General features: G+C 47.5%; 1 protein-coding gene across 5 annotated transcripts in view; it reads right to left on the bottom strand.

The window, feature by feature from the left end:
• ATP6V0A4 (ATPase H+ transporting V0 subunit a4) overlaps positions 1-23,678 on the bottom strand; it is a 93,027-nt gene that overhangs the window by 1,284 nt on the left and 68,065 nt on the right. For all 5 annotated transcript variants that reach the window (XM_017880386.1, XM_017880383.1, XM_017880385.1 and 2 more), the window contains 4 exons: positions 21,719-21,820; positions 14,503-14,619; positions 9,465-9,582; positions 1,686-1,857 (listed from right to left, as the gene is read on the bottom strand). In XM_017880386.1, the coding sequence (XP_017735875.1) occupies positions 1,686-1,857; positions 9,465-9,582; positions 14,503-14,619; positions 21,719-21,820 (509 nt within the window). The remainder of the gene's footprint in view (positions 1-1,685; positions 1,858-9,464; positions 9,583-14,502; positions 14,620-21,718; positions 21,821-23,678) is intronic.

Genomic DNA, 23,678 nt, shown 5'->3' with positions numbered 1-23,678 from the left:
CATCGTTTTCCATTTCCATCTAATTCTAAAATGTGGGACTCGCATATTATAGAACGCAAAGACCCTTGACCTATATTTTTGTAACTCACATAACTGATATCATGTAGGATCATGTATGTTTTGTTTTATTTTATTTATTTATTTATTTTGAGATGGAGTCTCACTCTGTTGCCCAGGCTGGAGTGCAGTGGCTCGATCTCTGCTCACTGCAAGCTCTGCCTCCCGGGTTCAAGCGATTCTTCTGCCTCAGCCTCCCGAGTACCTGGGATGACAGGCATGCGCCACCACCCCAGCTAATTTTGTATTTTTAGTAGAGATGGGGTTTCTCCACATTGGTCAGGCTGGTCTCGAACTCCCAACCTCAGGTGATCCGCCCGCCTTGACCTCCCAAAGTGCTGGGATTACAGGCGTGAGCCACTGTGCCCGGCCTTATTTATGTTTTATTAAGTTATGGAGTTTGGTTCATCTCCTCAATGACATGGAGGGGAATGACATCATCACGGAGGCAGGGGATGCTGTGACTCTCCTCACTCAGTACAAGAAGTGTAAAGGCTTCTTTATGAATAGTGGCCACAGAGGGAGGAAGAAAACAGCAGGGCAAGCTGTGTACAGTCTCTGCAGCTGAAGGGCCTGCTCTGCACACTCAGAATTATTGGTTGAAATATAACTTGGAAGACAACCAGAGGCCTGAACACGTTTCCACATTCATCAACCTAATGACAGCTGATTGTCGACGGATAATCTGTGCGTGTCCAGGGCTCCCTGTGAGCGTCTCCCTCCTGGTGGTACCCTCCTTCTCTTTGCACGTTTGAGACTTTCATACCTTGTTGGTATAACTCCTGCACTCAGCAACAAAAGCGAAACATCCCAGATTCACCGGGCATGGTGGCTCATGCCTGTAATCCCAGCACTTTGGGAGGCTGAGGCAGGTGAATTACTTGAGACCGGGAGTTTGAGACTAGCCTGGCCAACACAGGGAACCCCCATCTCTACTAAAAATACAAAAATTAGCTGGGTGTGATGGTATATGACTGTAATCCCAGGACTTCGGAAGGCTGAGGTGGGTGAATCACTTGAGACCAAGAGTTTGAGACCAGCCCAGCAAACATGGGGAAACCCCGTCTCTGCTAAAAATACAAAACTTAGCTGGGCATAGTGGCAGACACCTGTAATCCCAGCTACTAGGGAGGCTGAGGCAGGAGAATCGCTTGAACCCGGGAGGTGGAGGTTACAGCAAGCCAAGACTGCGCCACTGCACTCCAGCCTGGGCAACAGAGTGAGAGTCCGTCTCAAAAAAAAAAAAAAAAAGCCAAACATTCCAGATTTTCTAAGCATGTCTTCTCTGAGCCTATCTCAGATGCCACCTTGCCAATACTTGGAAGTGTCACTTGGGTTAAAGCCAATTGTAGTAACAAATGAACACTGACCACCTAAAAGGGGAGGAGTAAATGAGAACATTTAGTGTAGATAGGCGTGTCTGAATGAGTATGAATGAGTGTGTATATATATGTACATATATTACATCATTTAATATTATACCAACAGATGACTAAACTAAGGTTCCAAAGAGGTATGTAAGCTGCTGAAGTCACACACAGGTCAAGATTTGAACCCAGTCGGCTGGCCCCACAGCCCACTCCCTTTCCCAACACCACATCGAGCTTCCACGGCACAACCATACTTACCAGTGCAGTCGCAGGGCATGCAGGAAAGCAGAGAGGCCCTCCATGATCAGAAGGATAGCTACTGTCAGGACAGCAAATACGGCAAAAATAATAAAAACCCCAACGATTCCTCCCCAGCCTCGCATCTGAAGGCCGTTGTTCATCACCATAGTCCACAGCACTTCAGACAGTTCTGCAAGGTATGAGACACCACTGGGATTATCTTGTAAATGCTGATTGTTATTTATTGTATTTTTTCATCTTTTTAATTAAAAATATTAACATATATATTTTTTAAAATAGAGACAGGGTCTCACTATGTTGCCTAGGATGGTCTCCAACTCTTGGCCTCAAGCAATCCTCCTGTCTCAGCCTCTCAAAGTGCTGGGAAATCAGGCATAAGCCACCATGTCCAGCTTAGATTATTATTATTTTATTATTATTTTTTTGAGACTGGTTCTCACTGTGTCACCCAGGCTGGAATGCAGTAGCGCAATTATGGCTCATTGCAGCCTTGACCTCATGGGCTCCAGTGATCCTCCCACCTCAGCCTCCTAAGTAGCTGGGGCCACAGGAGTGTGCTGCCACTCTGTTAGCCTTTTTTTTTTTTTTTTTTGAGACAGAGTTTCACTCTTGATGCCCAGGCTAGAGTGGGATGGCATGATCTTGGCTCACTGCAACCTCCACCTCCCGGGTTCAAGCAATTCTCCTGCCTCAGCCTCCTGAGTAGCTGGGATTATAGACACCCACCACCACGCCCGGCTAATTTTTATATTTTTAGTAGAGACAGGGTTTCACCATGTTGACCAGGTTGGTCTCAAACTCCTGACCTCAAGTGATCTGCCCGCCTCGGCCTCCCAAAGTTCTGGGATTACAGGTGTGAGCCACCACAGCTGGCCCTGTTAATTTTTTTAATAGAGAAGGGGTCTTTCTATGTTGGCCAGGCTGGCCTTGAAGTCCTGGGCTCAAGTGATCTTCCCATCTCAGCCTCCCAAAATGCTTGGATTACAGGCAAGAGCCACCACACCAGGCTATAAATGCAGATTATTTGTACATTATAATCCTAAATCTGTACATCCTATGATTCAACAACTCTACTCCAAGGTGGAGAAGTTTGACACATGTACCCTAGGGCATTGCACAAGATTGTTTCCAGAAGCTTTGTTCCCAAGGGTGGAATTTCCATCAAGAGGAAACCAGACAAATATGTGGAGGCATATTATTCACCAAGGAAAGTAAGCAAACTATAGCTACTGGTGACAAAATAAACAAATCCTGGTAATACAATTTACATGCAGAAAAGCAAAACAGTACAATTTGTTAGAGATCGAATGTCTGTGTCTCTCCAAAATTTATATGTTGAAGGCCTAACCCCCAAAGTGATGGTATTTGGAGATGGAGCTTTTGGGAGGTGATTTGGGTTAGGTGAGGTCATGAGGGTGGGGCTCTCATATTGGTATTAGTGCCCTTATAAGAAGAGACACCAGGCAGCTTTCCCCCTCTCTCTCTGTCTCTTTTCCCCTCTCTCCACCATGTGAGGACACAGGCAGAAGGCCTCCATCTGCAAGCCAGGAAGAGGGTCATCACCAGAACCCCACTTTTCTTGCTCCCTGATCTGGGGCTTGCAGCCTCCAGAACTGTGAGAAAATAACTGTCTGCTGCTAAGTCGCCCAGCCCAGGCGGTTTTATCATGGCAGCCCGAGCTAAGACATGATTCTATTCACATAAATTCAAACAGATGCAAAACTACACTAAATTGCTAAGGGATAAAACTATGTTAAAAAGCACAAAATTTGCTATTATAAAAGTCAGGAGTGTGGTCAACACCATGTGAGGACACAGGGAGAAAAAGAAATCCTCCTGCCCCAGCCTCCCAAGTAGCTGGAACCACAGGACCACACTTGTATTTTTTTTTCATTTTAATTTTTGTACAGACAGGGTCTCGCTACATTGCCCGGGCTGGCCTCCAATTTCTGGCCTGAAGCAATCCTTCCACCTTGGTCCCTTCTTTCTTTTTTTTTTTTTTCTTTTCTTTTGAGACGGAGTCTCGCTCTGCTGCCCAGGCTGGAGTGCAGTGGTGTGACCTCAGCTCACTGCAACTTCCGCCTTCCAGGTTCAGGCAATTCTCCTGCCTCAGCCTCCCGAGTAGCTGGGACTACAGGCGTGCGCCACTACGCCCAGCTAATTTTTCTTTATTTAGTAGACATGGGGTTTCACCATGTTGACTAGGATGGTCTCAATCTCTTGACCTCATGATTCACCCGTCTCGGCCTCCCAAGTGCTGGGATTACAGGTGTGAACCACCACACGTGGCCACGGCCTCTTCTTTGACCAGGACGTGGTTACATGAGTGTTTGCTTCACAGAAATCCACTAGGCTATATATACATTTTATGCATTTTTGTAAACATGCTAATTTTTCACAGTAAAAGTATTTTTAAAAAGACTAAGATCCTAACCATATTTCAAAAAATGTTTGCTAATATTTATTCAGTCACTGCAATGTACAAGGGCACATGCCAGGTACTGAGGGCATGAGGTGAATTCAGCCTCACTCTGGAAAGTGACTCTTTTCACTCTTCAGTGGTCACGGGTCCCCTCTGAAATCTGAAGAAAGTCATGATTCCTTTCTCCAGAAAAATGCACACAGAGACGCCCAACAACATCTTAAATGTAGTTTCAGGGGATTTACAGACAGCCTGAAGTTCAGCCACAGACTCCAAATAAAGAGCCAAGTCAGAGGAATTCAAAGCGGTTTACACATACTATCTCAGTAAGGCCCGTATCAACCCTATAAATTAGGTTTTATGATGCCCGTCTTATAGATAAGGAAACTAAAGCTCCGAGAAGTTCAGGGACAGACACCACACAGCCCTCTCTGGCCTGTTCCGGTGACACCCCCCCCCCCCCCCCTTCCCTACCCCTTACCTTCTCAGCTGTTTCCCACGCCCCCAGCTCTAAAGGTCTTTTCTATACACTTCTTGCATGCCCATGGAGTCTCTCAAAGGCTGACAGTGGGGAATGTTTTAAAAGGCCCTGAGGGGAGTGAAATCCAAGAGGAGGGAGGTCATGGATGGGTATCGGAAAAAACCCAGACTTGTAGCTGAGCTCCTGCCTCCAGCTAACCGCACTACAAAGGCTCTCACTGTCCAAGCTATGCAAGTAAGGGTCCATGTTTAGGTGTCCCTGGGCACGCAGCACGTCAGACTGCTTCTCCCCTAGTTATCATGCCCAATAGCCTGGGAAATGCACCTGGCAGGGAAATACCATCACTACATCCTTGGCTTGAGGCTTGAAGACCCCCGCTAAAAGGTCACCATGATGTGGCCCAGAGAGATAGAGGCCTGTCACTTGCAAGTGGCTATCAGAACATGACAAAAGCAGAGACATAGAATGCAAGGAAGAGGGTCCCTGTTTGCTTGCTGCCTCCCAAGTTCTGGTTTTCTACCGGCTACAGTGGTGCAGAGTCTCTCATCAATGGGAACAGCTTCACCCCCGTGTGGTTAGACCCACACTTGAGTGCTTAGCATTCGTGTGATCTTCACAGCTCAGGCTATGTTCGTTTCCTTACATAAACTCACATCCGCAGACTTTCATATGCACACGAATGCTGAGATGCACTCAGCCCTGCGCATACCCACAGCACAGATACCCACAAGCATGTCTTTACTCCTGTGCACTGGTGTGCATTCATGTGAAGTGGCTATTCCAAGACTGTCACTCACTTTGTTCCTTTTTTTTTTTTTTTCTTTTTTGAGACAGAGTCTTGCCGTGTCACCCAGGCTGGAGTGCAGTGGTGCGATCTCAGCTCACTGCAACCTCCAGCTCCCAGGTTCAAGTGATGCTCCTGCCTCCCGAGTAGCTGGGATTACAGGTGTGTGCCACCACACTTGGCTAATTTTGTGTTTTTAGTAGAGAGGGGGTTTCACCATGTTGGCCAGGCTGGTCTCGAACTCCTGACTTCAGGTGATCCACCTGCCTTAGCTTCCCAAAGGGCTGTGATTACAGGCATGAGCCACCACCCCTGACCCCACTTTGTTCCTTAAAGTGGATCTTAGCACTTCAAGTCATCAGTGGTGCTAATGTTGGTCTTCAGCTCCAACCTCAGCAGTAGTTTGAAGGACTTGCGTCATACCAGGGATGAGTCTAAATAAGACAGGAGGAATTTTGGCCAGAGGACACCCCAACACATAGTGCCAAACTCTAGCCCAGTGACCTGAGATTTAGAGGGTAAGTTGTTATTGCAACAGAGTTTAGCGTAGCCTGACCAGTACAGGAGGCTAACTACTAGAACCACTGATGAAAGCCCCGGCACACAAAGGTTAAATTTCTTGTGTAAGTTACTCAGCCAAAAGGACCAGAATTTAAGTCAGTGTTTTAATTTTTTCCCCCATTCTTCCACATTACCTCTTTAAGCAACTGTGTTAGTATGGCATGGAAGCCACGTCTAGCAGGGACTTCTAGAATGACCCAGTGGGTGAACCAGGCCAGGCAGCCATGAACCATATGGGTTTTCAGGAATCAAATGACCCCCTCAGTGTGTGCATGGGCTGGCCAGAGGACACCCTGACACATAGGGCCAAATGCCGGCCCAGGGACCAAGAATATCAAAACTCCTCCTCCTGTCTTATCTAGACTCAGCCCTATTATGACTCAAGTCCTCCAACTACTGCTGGGGTTGGAGCTGAAGACCAACGTTAGCACCACTGACTGCATGAAGTGCTGAGATCCACTCTAAGGAACAAGTGGGTGACAGTCCTGGGATAACCACTTCACATGAATGCACAACAGTACACAGGAATTTTAGACATGTGGCCAGGTGTGGTGGCTCATGCCTGTAATTCCAGCACTTCGGAAGGCCGAGGCAGGCAGATCACGAGGTCAAAAGATCGAGACCATCGTGGCCAACATGGTGAAACCACGTCTCTACTGAAAATACAAAAATTAAAAAAAAAAAAAAATTAGCTGGGCGTGGTGGTGTGCACCTGTAGTCCCAGCATCTCGGGAGGCTGAGGCAGAAGAATTGCTTGAACCTGGGAGGCGGAGGTTGCAGTGAACTGAGATCGCACCACTACACTCCAGCCTGGTGACAGGGCGAGACTCCATATCAAAAAAAAAAAAAAAAGACATGCTTGTGGGTGTCTGTGCTGCAGGTACTCGCAGGGCTGAGTGTATGCATCTGAGTGTTCGTGCACATGTGAAAGCATGTGTATGTGAGTCTGTGTGAGGAAACAAACACAGCTGAGCTGTGAAGATCACACGAATGCTGAGCACTGGAGTTTCTACTGGAAATGAATAATCACACACTTTTACTGCTTTCGCTTCTATCCTTTCAGCACACACCTTGGCCTGCCTTCTCTGTTCTAGGCATTACGCTCAATGCCAGGAATGCTAAGATAAAAGTCAGGGTCTTTGCTTTCAAGGAGCTCATAGTCCAGTAGGGAGACAGGCTCATCAAGACAATTATAATTGAAGCTAGGTTAAGAGCGTGCCCCAGAACCACAGGCAGGCATCTTCCAGACTGGGGGACTAGGAAGGAAGATTTCCAGCTGAGTTATGAAGAAGGAATTAAGTATCAGGTGGAGAGAGTTAAAGAAGGGACTATCTCAGGCAAGGGGGCTGCAGGGGCAAACACCCAGAGGGGCCCAGGGAGTCCTGCATCTTCAGGAGATAGTTCTTCAGGCCAGGCACAGTGGCTCACACCTGTAATCCCAGCACTTTGGGAGGCCAAGGCAGGAGGATTGTTTGAGCCCAGGAGTTCAAGACAAGCCTGGGCAACATGGCAAAACCCTGTCTCTACCAAATAAATAAATAAATAAACAAACAAACAAATAAATAAATAAAATTAGCCAAGTGTAGCAGTCTGTGCCTATAGTCCCAGCTACTTGGGAGGTGAAGGCAGGAGAATTGCTTGAGACCAAGAGTTTGAGGCCAGCCTAGGCAACAAGGCAAAACCCTGTCTCTACCAAAAAAAAAAAAAAAAAATACAAAAATTGGCCCAGGCATTGGCATGCACCTGTGGTCCCAGCTACTTGGGAAGCTGAGGTGGTAGAATGACATGAGCCTGGGAGTTCGAGGCCATGATAGCGCCACTGCACTCCAACCTGGGCAACAGAGGGAGATGCTGTCTCAGAAAAAAAAAAAAAAAAAAAAAAAAACGCTCCTCAGGGCCACTGCATATGAAATGGATGGGTCTGGGGCGCTGGTGGGGCACTAAAGAAAACTGACAAGAAACAAGACTGGAGAAGGACCCAGAGATCAAGATGGGGCTTACGAAGTGAGTTGGTGAGTCAGAATTCCTGACGTTAGGCAACCCCAGGGCTCAGATCTTTATCAAAATTGTATTTCCAATGCCTGAAATCCCAGCACTTTAGGAGGCAGAGGCAAGAGGATCCCCTGAGGCCAGGAGTGTGAGATCAGCCTGGGCAACATAGTGAGACCTTGTCTCTTTTAGATAGATAGATAGATAGATAGATAGATAGATAGATAGATAGATAGATAGATAGATAGGCGGTCAGATAGATAGATAGATAGATAGATAGATAGATAGATAGATAGATAGATAGATAGATAGATAGATAGATAGATAGATAGATAGATAGATAGATAGATAGATAGATAGATAGATAGATAGAATTGTATTTCTGGGTCTGGCCTGACTGACCCTGGACTGCTGTGAATTCACAAACGTAGTGAGCATTTCCCGAGGGTCAGCTCAGTGGGCAGCAGACTGACTCCCAGCAATGCTCCTAATCAAGGCAGGCCTTCACTGAAAGGTCAGCACCTTGCAGGAGGACATGGTAGCCTGAAAAAACATGTTCCCCCATCCCCAAAGATGTCCACATCCTAATCCTAATAACCTGTCAACATACTATATTACATAGCAACAATGGCTTTGCAGATAAGATTAAGCTAAGAATCCTGAGAGAGGGGCGTTATCCTGGATTATCTGGATATGCCCAGTGTCATCACTAGAGTCTTTATAAGAGGAAGGCAGGAGAGTCACAGTCAGAGAAAAAGGAGATTTGATGCTAGAAGCAGAGGTTGAAGTGATGCAAAGAGGAGCCGCAAGCCACGGAATGCAGGCAGTCTCAAGAAGCTGGAAAGGCCAGGAAACTAATTCTACCTGCAGCCTACAGCAGGAGCACGGCTGCCCATACCTTGATTTTAGGACTCTGGCTTCAAAAACCAGAAGATACCAAATTGTGTTGTTGGTTGGTTTTTGTTTGTTTGGTTGGTTGGTTGGTTGGTTTTGAGACGGAGTCTCACTCTAGCCCAGGGTGGAGTGCAGTGATGCGATCTCGGATCACTGCAACCTCCGCCTTCTGGGTTTGAGCAATTCTCCTGCTTCAGTCTCCTGAGTAGTTGGAGTTACAGGCGCCCGCCACCATGCCCAACCAATTTTTGTATTTTCAGTAGAGGTGGGTTTCACCATGTTGGCCAGGCTGGTCTTGAACTCCTGGGCTCAAGGAATTTGCCCAAACTCTGCCTCCCAAAGTTCTGGGATTACAGGTGTGAACCACCACGCCTGGCCAAATTTGTGTTGTTTTAAGCCACGAGTGTTTGTGACAATTTGTTACAGCAGCAGTAGTAGACTATTAATACAGAGGGTGACCACCCCAGCAACGTGCAGCCAGACCCACAGAAAAGGCACATGTGCCTGGGAAAGAAGAGCCATTCTTTCGGCAAACATCCACAAATAACTCGGAGAAGTCACCTTTACCTCCAAATACATTGCACCTGTTTCCCGGGGTGCTGGGGAGAGCTGACCACGCCCCTCTCCCTTGGGCTGCTCACTCACGTGCATGAGCCAGGCTGAGGGCCCAGAGCCGCAGGTAGGAGGCTGTGTTTGAAATGCAGCCCAGGCAGTACTCGATGGTGTGGATGGCTTGGTGGACAAAGATGTCTCCAAAGTTGAACTGGAAGACAGAATTGTTTATTTTACTTCATTGAGAACTTTCTACACAAAAGTTATAACAAATGATGTGAAGATGAATAAGACATGGGCTTTGTTGTTCAGACACTTTCAGTCTAACTAGGGAAAAAGAAATAGTAATAGACTTAGAGAAAGAATTATCAGCACAAAGTCGTATGTTATGTGTGTATTAATGTTCCCCAGCAATAGCTGAAAAAAAAGCTCAAAGACGACAACTGGGTGGTAAGGGGAGATGAGATTTGTGCTGTGCCAGGAAGGCTGGGTAGGGATGTGACTTGAAGGAGAAGAAATTGTTCCTGAGGAGGAAAAGGATCCCTGGTTGGGGAAAAACACGTAGCTGGGAATATCACCAAGTCAAGTTGGAAAGAAAACAATTTGGCTGGAACTGGGAGCTTGTTTAGACGAGGAATAGAAGACAGTGCTCCTGTGTGGAAGTTTCTAGACAGGCAAGCTATGGGTAAAGTTGAAGAAACAACCAGGATTCACTGAGGAGCCACAGAGGCAGGTTATTCTGGTAGCATCATGGTTTAGAGAAGGGACAGCCTTAAAGTAAAAAAAAAAGACAATTTGGTTATGAGCTCAGTAACACAGGAAAGAAGTAAATAACAGAACGAAGACAGCCGTGACTCATTCTTCCCTCATGCTCTCTGATGTGACAGATAATTTTTTTGAGGGGGGACAGGGTCTTGCTCTGGAGTGCAGTAGCACAATCATAGCTCACTGCAGCCTTGCCCTCCCAGGCTCAGGTGATGCTCCTATCTCAGCCTCCCGAGGAGCTGGGACTACAGGCATGCATACCCGACTAATTTTTGTATATTTTTTAGAGACGGGGTTTCACCATGTTGCCCAGGCTGGTCTGGAACTCCTGGCCTCAAGCAATCTGCCTGCCTCGGTCTCCCAAAGTGCTGGGATTACATACGTGAGCCACTGTGCCTGGCCGTGGGGGACAGTTTGACTGGTGCTGTACATGCCCTCAAGTTGCTCACAGCTTAGTCAGGAGAATATGTAGAAGGGCTCCCATGCCACACTCTGAGAAGCGCAATGACCAGGGCGTGCAGTAGTATCACGGGAACACAGAGAAGGCCCCTTACCCACTCAGGGCCAGGGAAGGCGGGGCTCTTGAGGCTCCTAAGCCCAAGTAGCTGGAAGAATGGCATTGACAGAGGAGGTGGGCAGCTGGCTCTCCACATGCTGAGTTGCAGAGGGCAGTGGGCCTTATCAGTAGATGCTCCACACATGGGAGCACAGGTGGAACTACGGAAGCCCCGAAGCAAAGTTCAGGCTGAAAATGGACTCCTGAGACTGTATCTGCAGGAGGACGCAGGGGGTCAACAAGGGAAAGAGCAAGGAAAGAGGAGATCACGCCTGTAATCCCAGCACTTCGAGAGGCCAAGGTGGGTGGATCACAAGGTCAAGAGATCGAGACCATCCTAGTGAAACCCTGTCTCTACCGAACATAAAAAAATTAGCTGGGCACGGTGATGGGTGCCTGTAGTCCCAGCTACTCGGGAGGCTGCGGCAGGAGAATCGCTTGAACTCGTGAGGTGGAGGTTGCAGTGGGCCAAGACCGCACCACTGCACTCCAGCCTGGCAACACAGTGAGACTTTGTCTTAAAAAAAAAAAAAAGAAAGAAAGAAAAAAAGAAAGAGGAGCTCCTAGTCTTGGGAAACATCTTCATTCAGAGATAACAAAACAAGGCCAGGCACGGTGGCTCATGCCTATAATCCCAGCGCTTTGGGAGGCCAAGGCAGGTAGGTCACTTGAAGTCAGGAGTTTGAGACCAGCCTGGCCAACCTCTCCTAAAACTACAAAAATTAGACAGGTGTGGTGGCGCATGCCTGCAGTCCCAGCTACTTGGGAGGCTGAGGCAGGAGAATTGCATGAACCCGGGAGGCGGAGGTTGCAGTGAGCTGAGATCGTGCCACTGCATGCCAACCTGGGTGACACAGTGAGACTCTGTCTCAAAAAAAAGAAAAAAAAAAGGAGATTACAAAACAAGAAACTGATGAGGAAAAGGAAAGATGAAAGAAGCTGGAGCAGCCACGCCGCAGTCAAGGGTGTCTGTGGAGGGAGACATCCTGGAAGAAATGCGGGTGCAGTCACTGATGTCAGAGTTTATGGGGACAAGACAAAAATGAGAACCTCAATTCAGCAATGAAAGTAGCTGTGAGGAACTGAAGGGACAGGGATGGGCAGAGATGGAGTGAGTAGGTAGAAAGAGTCAAGGTAAAGAACTGCATAAGAAATAATTAAACTTGGCCAGGTGTGGTGGCTCATGCCTGTGATCCCAGCACTTTGGGAGGCCGATGCAGGAGGATCACTTGAGCCCAGGAGTTCAGAACCAACCCGAGCAACAAAGTGAGACCCCGTCTCTACCAAAAATGTAAAAAATTAGCCAGGTGTGGTGGCTCGCACCTGTGGTCCCAGCTACTCGGGAGGCTGAGGCAGGAGGATCGCTTGGGCTTAGGAGGTCAAGGCTGCTGCGAGCCATGATTGTGCCACTGCATGCCAGCCCCAGCAAAAGAACAAGATCCTGTCTCAAAATAGTAATTATAATAATAATAATTAACCTTACTGAACAGGTCTGGCTTTGTCCTGGCTCCTGGGAGGTAACCTCTAAATCACTGGCATTTCCAGTGTGAAAGGGTCTTTGTTATTCAAGCTGGGCCCCTGGGACCACACCTGATCGTTTATGCTAATGCAGTGGCTCAAGTTGGGCACCTCATATTTGACAGTCTGGCCACACCAGAAAGACCAACCACATTCTTAGACAGTTGGGACTGATCTGAAAGGTGGGAGAGAGCTGGGGACTGAGTGCAGCAACTGCTGGAGCTGTACCCATCAATCAATCATCAGTCACTCAATTAATCAATCCTGCCTGCATAAGGAAACTCCAGTAAAACTTTGGACACTGACGCTTGGGTGACCGGCCTGGGCTGGCCATTCTCTGCACATCTTGCCACACATCAATGTGCCTCCAAGGACACAGCTCCTCATTTGGAACTCACTGTCCCAGATACTGCCCTATCCTCTCTGCCTTTCTGGTCTGAATTCTTTTGCTACAAAAGCGGTAAGTGGACAGGTATGGTGGCTCACACTTGTAATCCCAGCACTTTGGGAGGCCGAGATGGGCAGATCACCTGAGGTCAGGAGTTAAAGGCCAGCCTGGCCAACAGGGTGAAACCCCATCTCTACAAAAATACCAAAAAAAAGACTGCACCCCTAACATTGAGTTTGGCTAACCCTGGTGTGGAGAGAAGCAAGAAAGGAACTTGAAAGAGAAACAGGAGGAGGCACACATTTGCCTGGAGACGAGAGACCCATGCATGATTAGACCTGGGAGAAAGAGGTCCATGAATGGAGACTGAAGTTGCCCAAGCACGGGCAACCTGTTCACGTTGGAAGTGGCAGGTGGAAATTGTCTGGATATAGATTAAGGGTAGGAGGAGAAGAGATGAGGGAGGTTGCCCTGGACAGGCCAGGACTTGAGGAGTCAGAAGATGCGTGGGTTGGATTCTAAAACATTCCAGCAGGTCTGACAGACTTGGTAATGTCAACAGCCACTACTGTGGATCACTCTGTACCTGGAATTTTCTTGGAAAGAATTTTCATGATCGAGATTTTTCATTAATTCTAATTAATCAAGATATATATGCATATTTTTTCAGACAGAGTCTCTCTGTCGCCTAGGCTGGAGTGCAGTGGCACGATCTCAGCTCACTGCAACCTCTGCCTCTCAGGTTCAAGTGATTCTCCTGCCTCAGCCTCCCCAGTAGCTGGGATTACAGGTGCCCACCACCATGCCTGGCTAATTTTTGTATTTTTAGTAGAGACAGGGTTTCAACATGTTGACCAGGCTGGTCTTGAACTCCTAACCTCAAGTGATCCGCCCACCTTGGCCTCCCAAAATGCTGGGATTACAGGCATGAGCCACCACACATGGCTATCTAGAGAAAACTTTTTAAAATAAGTAATTAATACCACAAATGGAGCTATTTATAGCACCTGTGGCCCTCATGGGAACCTAGTCCCCACTCCCAAATTAGAACAGAGCTCTGGTTAAAGCCTCCAGCCTGGGATTCACAAATGTGGCTGACTTCGGTCAACACATGGAACAGACAGCTGCCTTCATCTGGAAGGATGTGCCCTGGGCTCCTGAGGGGCAGTGGCTGTCCTTGCACAAGCAGAAGCCGGGAGGGATGAGGGAACAAAACAATATACGAATTCACGTGAGAGGCAGATAACATTATAAAGAGATCACAGGGGGCCAGGCATAGTGGCTCACACTGTAATCCCAGCACTTTGGAAGGCCGAGGCAGGCAGATCACCTGAGGTCAGGAGTTCAAGATCAGCCTGGCCAACATGGTGAAACCCCATCTCTACTAAAAATACAAAAATTAACCAGGTGCAGTGGCAGGTGCCTGTAATCCCAGCTATTAGGGAGGCTGAGGCAGGAGAATCACTTGAGCCTGAGAGGCGGAGGTTGCAGCGAGCTGAGACTGGCTCATTCCAGCCTGGGCAACAGAGTTAGACTCGATCTCAAAACCAAACAAAAAAGAGAGATTATAGGGGTGTGGTGTTGAGCCAAGGAGCCCTCAGTGACACGCAGGACCTTCTATGTTACTAGACGGAGGCTGATAGTTACCTGACACATACAGATGCAGCAGTACTTGGACTAAAATATTAAAATGTGCCCAGATTGGTTGATAAATAGCTGTTCTGATCCTCTTAGACTAGCTAGTGCGTCCCCTTCCCTGAGACCTTCACAGCCTCCCAGGACTCAGCAGTGGCAGGGCTACTGCCCCGTGGGGCCCTCCAGACCTGCCCAGCTCTACTGCCTGTGTCCAATCTAGAATCTGTATAAACTGGGGAGTCTTCCTCAGGGGCTCTTGTCCCAGATACCTCTTCCCCATGGTCGTCCTGAGCCCCGTGGGCAGAAGTCCTCTGGCCAGAACCGCTGGAAGGGCTGGAGCTGTCACCTTCAATGTTTTCGGTGGCATCTTCTTGGATCCTGGATGCCTGCAGCGGACAAGCAGGGAAATGAGGAATGCACTCAACTCACCCTAAGAATTCTAACATATATAAATATAAATAAAGGCTCTCCTCAAACACTATGTATGTACCAGACATTGTTCTAAACATTACACTATCTCACTAAGCCCTCACAACAACCATTTTATATAAGCACAATTATCACCCTATTTTCTAGAGAAGTAAGCTGCAGCACAGAAAGGTTAAGAAATGTGCCTGGGAAGTGGAGGTTGCAGTGAGCCAAGATTGCATCACTGCACTCCAGCCTGGGCGACAGAGTGAGACTCTGTCTCAAAAAAAAATAGAAATGTGCCCGGCTGGGCACGGTGGCTCACGCCTGTAATCTCAGCACTTATGGAGGCTGAGGCGGGCGGATCACTTGAGGTCAGGAGTCCAAGACCAGCGTGGCCAACATGGTGAAACCCCGTCTCTACTAAAAATACATTAGAGCCAGGCACAAGTGGCTCATTGGCCTATAATCCTAGACTTTGGGGTGGGTGGGTGGATCACCTGAGGTCGGAGTTCAAGAAGAGCCTTGCAACATAGTGAACCCCGTCTCTACTAAACAATACACAAAAATAGCTGGGCATGGTGGTGCGTGCCTGTATCCCACTACCCGGGAGGCTGAGCAGGAGAATCACTGGAACTCAGGAGTGGGAGGCTGCAGTGAGCCGAGATCACGCCACTGCACTCCAAGGCCTAGGCACAGTGCGAGACTCCATTTCAAAAAAAACAAAACTTAAAGGCCAGGACGTGGCTCATGCTATAACCCCAGGGCCGTGGGAGGCAAGGTGAGGGATGCTAGGAGGCCGAGAGGTCTCCAATGATCAGCCTGGGCAAGGCGAGAGAGATCCCATCTCTACTTAAAAAGTACAAAAATTGTTGGCATGGTTTAGCACAGCCTGTAATCCCAGCTACTCGGGAGCTGAGGAGGAGAATCGCTTGAGCAGGAGAGAATTGCAGTGTCAAAGGGGATGCACCTGCACTCCCGCCTTAGGGACAGGTGAGATGTTCTGTCAAAAACAAAAAAAAAGGAAGAAAGGAAGGAAAGGAAGGAAGGTAGGAAGAAGAAGGAAGAACGAAGGAGAGGAGAGATGAGAGAGAGAGAAGGAGGAAGGAGGAAGGAAGGAAGGAAGGAGAAGGACGGAAGGAAGGAAGGAAGAAGGAAGAGAGAGAGAGAGAGAGAAGAAGGAAGGAAGGAAGAAGGAAGGACAGGAAGGGAAGGAAGGAAGGAGATGAGGAGGAGAGAGAGAGAGAGGGAGAGAGAGAAAGAAAGAAAGAAAGAAAGAAAGAAAGAAAGAAAGAAAGAAAGAAAGAAAGATGCCCAAGATCATACAGCTGGCAAGGCAGGTAAGTGGCAGAGCCATGATTCAAACCCAGCGCCTGACTCCAGTGCATGTGCTTTTTCTCCACAATGCTCCAGAATGTGCCAAATTATGCAGTCTCGACAGTAAAGCAATGCAAGTGCAAAAGTGCCTTTCCATTGTTAAAAGAAATACACACGGTCATAAATCATCAGTTGTACCTTCCATGTAGCCTTGTGAAATTAACTATAAAAATAGCTTAGGAAAAACTCATGGAAAAAAAATCTAGGCATAGTCACCATTCAACTTGGTCTGGTTTTACCCCTAAGTTTGAATGGCATATTTCTTTCAAGTCACCATGAAGCTTAATGTCCCATGTCCAAAATTTTTCTAGAATGATTTCATGGGAGGGGTATTGTAATTAGGCATCAACGTATCTGGATTCTTTCTTTCTCTTTCTTTCTTTCTTTCTTTCTTTCTTTCTTTCTTTCTTTCTTTCTTTCTTTCTTTCTTTCTCTCTCTCTCTCTCTCTCTTTCTTTCTTTCTTCTTCATGGGAGGGGTATTATAAATTAGGCATCAATGTATCTGGACTCTTTCTTTCTCTCTCTCTCTTTTTTTTTCGAAGGAATTTTGCTCTTTTGCCCAGGCTGGAGTGAAGTGGTATGATCTTGGTTCACTGCAACCTCCGTCCCCGGAATTCAAGAGATTCTCCAGCCTCAGTCCTCCTGAGTACCCGGGATTATAGGCACCTGCCACCACGCCCGGCTAATTTTTGTATTTTTAATAGAGACAGGGTTTTGCCACGTTGGCCAGGCTGATCTCGAACTCCTGAACTCAGGTGATCCACCTGCCTCGGCCTCCCAAAGTGCTAGGATTACAGGCGTGAGCCATTGCACCCGGCCAGGGCCCTCCTTTCTTTAGCAGGTCTGCACTTAACATTTGCAGGGCTCTGGGCAAGAGTAAAGATGGTAGTTCACATGCCATATGTTGAAATACGTAAAAGTTATACATCAAGCCAACAAATTCCTAAATAAAATAGGTTCCATGCTTGAGCCTAGGAGTTCAAGATCAGCCTGGGCAACAAAGTGAGATCCCATCTCTCAAAAAAAAAAAAAAATTAGCCTAGCTGAGGGTGCACCTGTCCCAACTACATAGGAGGCTAGGGCAGCAGGATCTCTTGAGCCTGGGATGTTGAACTGAAGTGAGCAGTATTTGCGCCACTGCACTCCAGCCTGGGTAACCAAGCAAGACTCCGCCTCAAAAAAATAAGAAATTGTGTGTGTCTAGGGGTTCTCGTCTCCTAGCTTAAAAAATAAATCTTTGTAAAAACTGGGAAGGCCATGTTGAAATTCAGAATTCAAGCCATGCCATAGCAGCGTGGGAGCTGGCCCTGGACCAGGGAGCCCTCTTTTTTTCACCTCTGGCTTCATCCTATATCATGAGGGCCTTGTATGTGCACACAAACACCCTGACCCAAAATGTCTAAGTTCCACCTGCCTTCCCCACAGACAGCTGCCCCTTGGCCACCCAGGGACTCGTGGTGGCCATGCCAGTGGCCTGGTGTACCCTCAGGAGACTGAGGAACAAGACCCCTGCAGGACCCAGAAGTGGGCTCAGATCCATCTGGACAGGAGTCCAGGGTACCAGGTGCCGAGAGCCAGCTTCTAGGTTGGCCTTTCCCCAAGACCTTGTGGTTCTTTATCCCATGAGCGATGTGGCTCAAGTTAACTTTACAACTGCATCTCAAAATCCTATTTTCTCTCTCCTTCAACTTATAGAAGAAAACATCAAAGGAGAAATATATTATGGTTTCTCCATTTCCAACCCTAAACTCAACCATTTTCTGCTCATTATTCTTTTTTTTTTTTGAGACGGAGTCTCGCTCTGTCGCCCAGGCTGGAGTGCAGTGGCCAGATCTCAGCTCACTGCAAGCTCCGCCTCCCGGTTTTACGCCATTCTCCTGGCTCAGCCTCCCGAGTAGCTGGGACTACAGGCGCCTGCCACCTCGCCCGGCTACTTTTTTGTATTTTTTTAGTAGAGATGGGGTTCACCGTGTTAGCCAGGATGGTCTCGATCTCCTGACCTCGTGATCCACCCGTCTCGGCCTCCCAAAGTGCTGGGATTACAGGCTTGAGCCACTGTGCCGGGCCTGCTCATTATTCTTGAATTAGTTAAAATGAACACGAATAATGTTGTAGAAGTGTGATATTGGACTTGTGAATCCTAGTGACTATCTTCCTTCCAGATACTTAGTTGCAGTTCTCTTACTAAAATCTCACAATGCTTAAGCTGGGTGGCGTATGAAATAAAACATACAGCAATCATTGTTAAATTAGCTACTGGCAACTTTCTAAAAACACATGTGGCTGGGCACAGTGGCTCACACTTACAATCCCAGCACTTTGGGAGGCAAAGGCAGACCAGCCTAGGCAATGTAGCAAGATCTCACCTCTACCAAAAGAAATTTTAAAAATAGCTGGGCATGGTGGTGCGGGCTTGCAATCCCAGCTACTCAGGAGGCTGAGATGGGAGGATTACTTGAGCCCAGGAGATGAGTCAGCTATGATCCCACCACTGCACTCCAATCTGGGCAATAGAGCAAGACCCTATCTAAAAATACATACATAAAATAAAAAAAAATTAAAACCCATGTGCCAAAAGATATATACAAGGATGTTTATAGTATCACCATTTGTAATTACTAACACGGCAGTGTTGGATGAGAGAAGACAGATCCCAAAGAAGACATTCTGGATGATTTCATTTAAATAAAGTTCAAGAACAGGCAAAATGAACTGACAGTCCTGGAGGTCACCACAATGTTTGCTCTTGGGGTAAGAGTGACAGGAAGGAGGCACAAAGAACTTTTTTTTGTTTTTTGTTTTTTGTTTTGAGATGGAGTCTCGCTCTTGTCACCTAGGCTGGAATGCAATGGCGGCGATCTCAGCTTACTGCCATCTCCACCTCTCAGGTTCAAGCGATTCTCTTGTTTCAGCCTCCTGAGTAGCTAGGATTATAAGGCACCCACCACCATGCCTAGCTAATTTTTGTATTTTTAGTAGAGACGGGGTTTTACCATGTTGGCCAGGCTGGTCTCAAACTCCTGACCTCAGGCAATCCACCTGCCTCGGCCTCCCAGAGTGCTGGGATTACAGGCATGAGCCACCGCGCCCAGTCAGGATTCTCAGGTTCTAAGGATGACCAGTTTCTCGATTTGAGTGCGGGTGACATGAACGTGTTCATATTGTGAAACTTCACGGATTGGTGCCTCGTTATTCATGCACGTCTCTGTATGTTATATGTTTCAGTAACATTTACCATAAAAAGCACACATGTCGAGATGAAGATTTTAAATAGAAACACACAGTTATTTCACTATGACCTGAGATGTGGGAGTATGGGGGGACCTGGGTTCACAGCAGCAAGTCGGAAGGGGAAACAGAACGTGGGGGGCCTGGTGACTGGCCACAAGCGCTCTCAGAAGGAGATGTGTACGCACTGGCTGCCCACAGGGCGTGTCATCAGGGCCATGCCACAGGCGGCCCTCTAGTGGAGAGGTTCCCAGGCCACATTCTGCAGGGACCCAGGTTGTAGGAGAGGCTAATAGACAGGACCCCTGTTCATATTACCTGAAGTCCGTCAGAACAAATTGTTTATCTCTATGTATTAGGTCTGTAAAATTTCATGAAAGAGAGGTGGAGAGGGGGCAAATAACGCCATTATAGGACCATCTCTTGAATGGAGGTGGTAATGTTTCTAACATGTAAAGGACCCTAAGTAGCCGCTGGAGGAAACAACCAACAGCCGTGCATCCCAAGGGCCAAGGGAATAGGCCTCCATGCCGTCTTCAGGAGCTCCCGTTAACAGTCACTTTCAGAGCTATCATCCATGAAGGCAGACGAGGAAAACTCTCTCTCCCTCCTTCCCTCTGTTTAAGTCAACTGGTGGCGCAAAGGAGAAATCTACCACTTTGAGATCAGCAACTGTTTAAAGAGCTTGTGCGGTGCGAAGAGCAAGACAAGCTATTATTTTACAGTCTTGGAACTCAGGAGAGCCTACAGTAACCTGGCTCTTGGCTTATGGACAGATTTAGTTCCTAGAAAAAAAAAATACAATCACTTGAGGCCATGAGTTTGACAGCAGCCTGGGCAGCATAGTGAGAGCCCATCTCAAAAAAAAAAAAGCTGAGCCAGGCAGGGTGGCATGCCTGTTACTTGGGAGGCTGACACAGGAGGATGGCTTGAGCCCAGGAATCAGAGGCTGCAGTGAGCTATGATTGTGCCTGTGAATAGCCACTGCACTCTGGCCTCAGAGACAGCGCGAGACCTGATCTCTAGAAAAAAAACAAAACTTGCATCTCCTTCTCCAAACAGGTATTTGCCACCCTCTTTGAAATACCTGGTCACCTGTCTGGACAAGCACCCACCTCAACAACCCTTAACCACTTTGCTCTCCTACCAATTAACCAAACAATAACCAAGACTTCCTTGCTTTGTCTTCCTCTTTATGCATATCTCATATAGATTACATTTCAGCTAAGCTTTGGAACGAGTTCAGACTGGCAGGAAATAAGGAGACAGTGGGAGGAGAGGCAGGTGACAGAAAAGCAGAGCGTCACATAGGGACAAACTTCCTGAACCCAAGTCTCGTCATGTCTAGGTCCCTGACTCTGCTGCGCGTCCAGGTCAATATCCAACAAAGATCTCAGAGAAAGAGAATTTAATCTGAACACATCTACAACCATTTAAAACATACATGGTCTCAGTACATTCTGCTTAATCTTTTGCACTAATAGAGGAAAGCAGAGAACGACCATCTCAAACCATCTGTGTGTCACAGCTAGACGCTGATGTCCTCTGGAAGGTTAATCTTCCTAAATCCTATTTGGTTTAGGCTGATATTAAACTCTGCTTCACCCCTGAGTACATCTGAGGCTCACGGGCAGTTTAGACAAAAAGAGAAAGTGGGCTGAACCTGGTATTTGGCAATAGGGGAAAATCACAAACAAACAAAACTGACCTAATTGAATTTGTTTATTCTTCTAATTCCCTGACACAATCTGTAACATAATACAGTAAAGTCTCACACAAAAGCTTTTAATATTTGTTTTAAAAGTAAAATTATAATAAAATATTATTTATAACTAATAAAACAACCACATTCAGACCCTTATAAATCATTAACTACCACTAGACTCAGCACACATACACCCTGAACAAAGTCTGCAAGACATAAGGTTTATTTTATTGTATTTTATTTTTGAGACGGTGTTTCGCCCTTTCGCCCAGGCTAGAGTGAAGTGGTGTGATCTTGGCTCACTACAATCTCCCCCGCCAACCCTGGGTTCAAAAGATTCTCCTGCCTCAGCTTCCCAAGCAGTTGGGATTACAGGCACCCACCACTACACCTGGCTAATTTTTGTATTTTTAGTAGAGACAGGGTTTCACCATGTTGGCCAAGCTGGTCTCAAACTCATGACCTCAGGTGATCCACCCACCTCAGCCTCCCAAAGTGCTAGGATTACAGGTGTGGGCCACCATGCCCAGGCAAGACATAAGCTTTAAACGCGCTTGCCCTTAATCGAGCGTCTTGCTGGAAATAAGACGGCCCAGTGGAAAAGTCTAGCTCCATAGAACGAAACATACTCAGGGCGGGTCAGTTCCTCAGCACCATTCTTCTGGCCCTGGCAGCCCAGGACGATTCTCTCTAAACCCAAGATTTATCTTTCCAGAAACCCACATTCCTATGCAAAGTAAGGTGAACTGAAACAAACAGCCCTTACCTGGGATTTCCGATGACTGGCTCTAAGAATAAACGGCTTAATCAGAAGCATCCACGGCACAGAGATCAAAGCCATAACCACAAAGAAACTTTGGACTTCTTGCTGCAAGACCAAAATGGCGAGATCTCATCATTTTCACATGACAGAACAGCACACTTTACATGATGAAAATGACCACTATGGGCCATCTCACTAGCACTTTCTTTTGAGAGATCTAAAGCATTTCAATGAATCCATTGACCTTCACATCTGGAATATTCCCCTTGCAGATAGAGAAATATCTCTCCAGTGTATCCAAATGTTCGACACAGGGTAGACACTGGAAACTCTCTGTAGTCCTCATTCTCTGAGTAGCCCCTTGTACCAGATGTAACCAGTCTTTTTTTTTTTTTTTTTTTTTTTTTTTTGAGACAGAGTTTCGCTCTGTCGCCCAGGCTGGAGTGCAGTGGCCGGATCTCATCTCACTGCAAGCTCCGCCTCCCGGGTTTACGCCATTCTCCTGCCTCAGCCTCCGGAGTAGCTGGGACTACAGGCGCCCGCCACCTCGCCCGGCTAGATTTTGTATTTTTTTAGTAGAGACGGGGTTTCACCGTGTTAGCCAGGATGGTCTCGATCTCCTGACCTCGTGATCCGCCCGTCTCGGCCTCCCAAAGTGCTGGGATTACAGGCTTGAGCCACCGCGCCCGGCCTCTGTAACCAGTCTTTTAAACAAGAAGTACACATGAAACATTACAAGGGCACCCCTTGTCTTCAACTCCGTCCCATGGGGGTCGTTTTTACCTGGGTCTGATGAAAACTACGGCAGGTCTCATGACGTCACCAGTCACTCGGTGGTACTCAAAAGTCCTTGGGTCACTTTAAGTCATAAATATTATTCAACCGGTAATTTTATATTTGGAGTCCTAGATAATTATCTGAGCTCTCTTGCTCCTATCTCTTAAAAAAGAAAAAAGACTTCCTCACCATCGCTACCTGACTTTCATCCCTTCAACGTGGGCGAGTTACTCAACAGGCTGTGGGTTACCCACTTTGAACTCACTCTCGGTCTCTCTCGCCTTCCCTTTGGAGTGAGGCAGCCGCGGTCTTCAGGCCTCTGCTGAAACCCTGGAGGAGTCCCTGTTATCTTCCCGCTCCAGATCACCTTTCACGTCCTCACACCCTTGCCTCCTTTCTTATGCACACCCCAGCGACCAGTTTAGAGGAGTGACTCATAGCTGCTATGGTCAAAAGAACCAGCCAGCCTCAGAAGGCTCAGTCAGGGCTACTGAGAAGGATTGAGAGCACGGGGCTCGAAGGAAACAGAAAAACATATCTTGAGCTTTCACCTTTCTCCAAGCATTCCGACCAAGGCCACAGTAAATGCCAGGAGACAATTTATTCTCTCAATTGTAACAAGATTCACCCTGATAATAGAGGGAACACGGCCGGGCGCGGTGGCTCAAGCCTGTAATCCCAGCACTTTGGGAGGCCGAGGCGGGTGGATCACGAGGTCAGGAGATCGAGACCCTCCTGGCTAACACGGTGAAACCCCGTCTCTACTAAAATACAAAAAACTAGCCGGGCGTGGTGGCGGGCGCCTGTAGTCACAGCTACTCGGAGGCTGAGGCGGGAGAATGGCGTGAACCCGGGAGGCGGAGCTTGCAGTGAGCTGAGATCCGGCCACTGCACTCCAGCCTGGGCGACAGAGCGAGACTCCGTCTCAAAAAAAAAAAAAAAAAAGAGGAAACATTTTTTATGTTCCATCTTCCACCCTCACTCCACTATTTTTTTGAGATGGAGTCTCGCTCTGTTGCCCAGGCTGGAATGCAGTGGCGTGACCTCGTGCCTCCTGGGTTCAAGTGATTCTCCTGTCTCAGCCTCCTAAGTAGCTAGGATTATAGGCACCCGCCACCACGCCCAGCTAATTTTTTGTATTTTTAGTAGAGACAGGGTTTCACCATGTTGGACGGGCTGGTCTCGA

Source organism: Rhinopithecus bieti, unplaced genomic scaffold (genome assembly GCF_001698545.2).
Source record: "Rhinopithecus bieti isolate Rb0 unplaced genomic scaffold, ASM169854v2 scaffold_11401, whole genome shotgun sequence".
NCBI lineage: Eukaryota > Metazoa > Chordata > Mammalia > Primates > Cercopithecidae > Rhinopithecus > Rhinopithecus bieti.
This window is presented reverse-complemented; position numbering and strand designations above follow the sequence as displayed.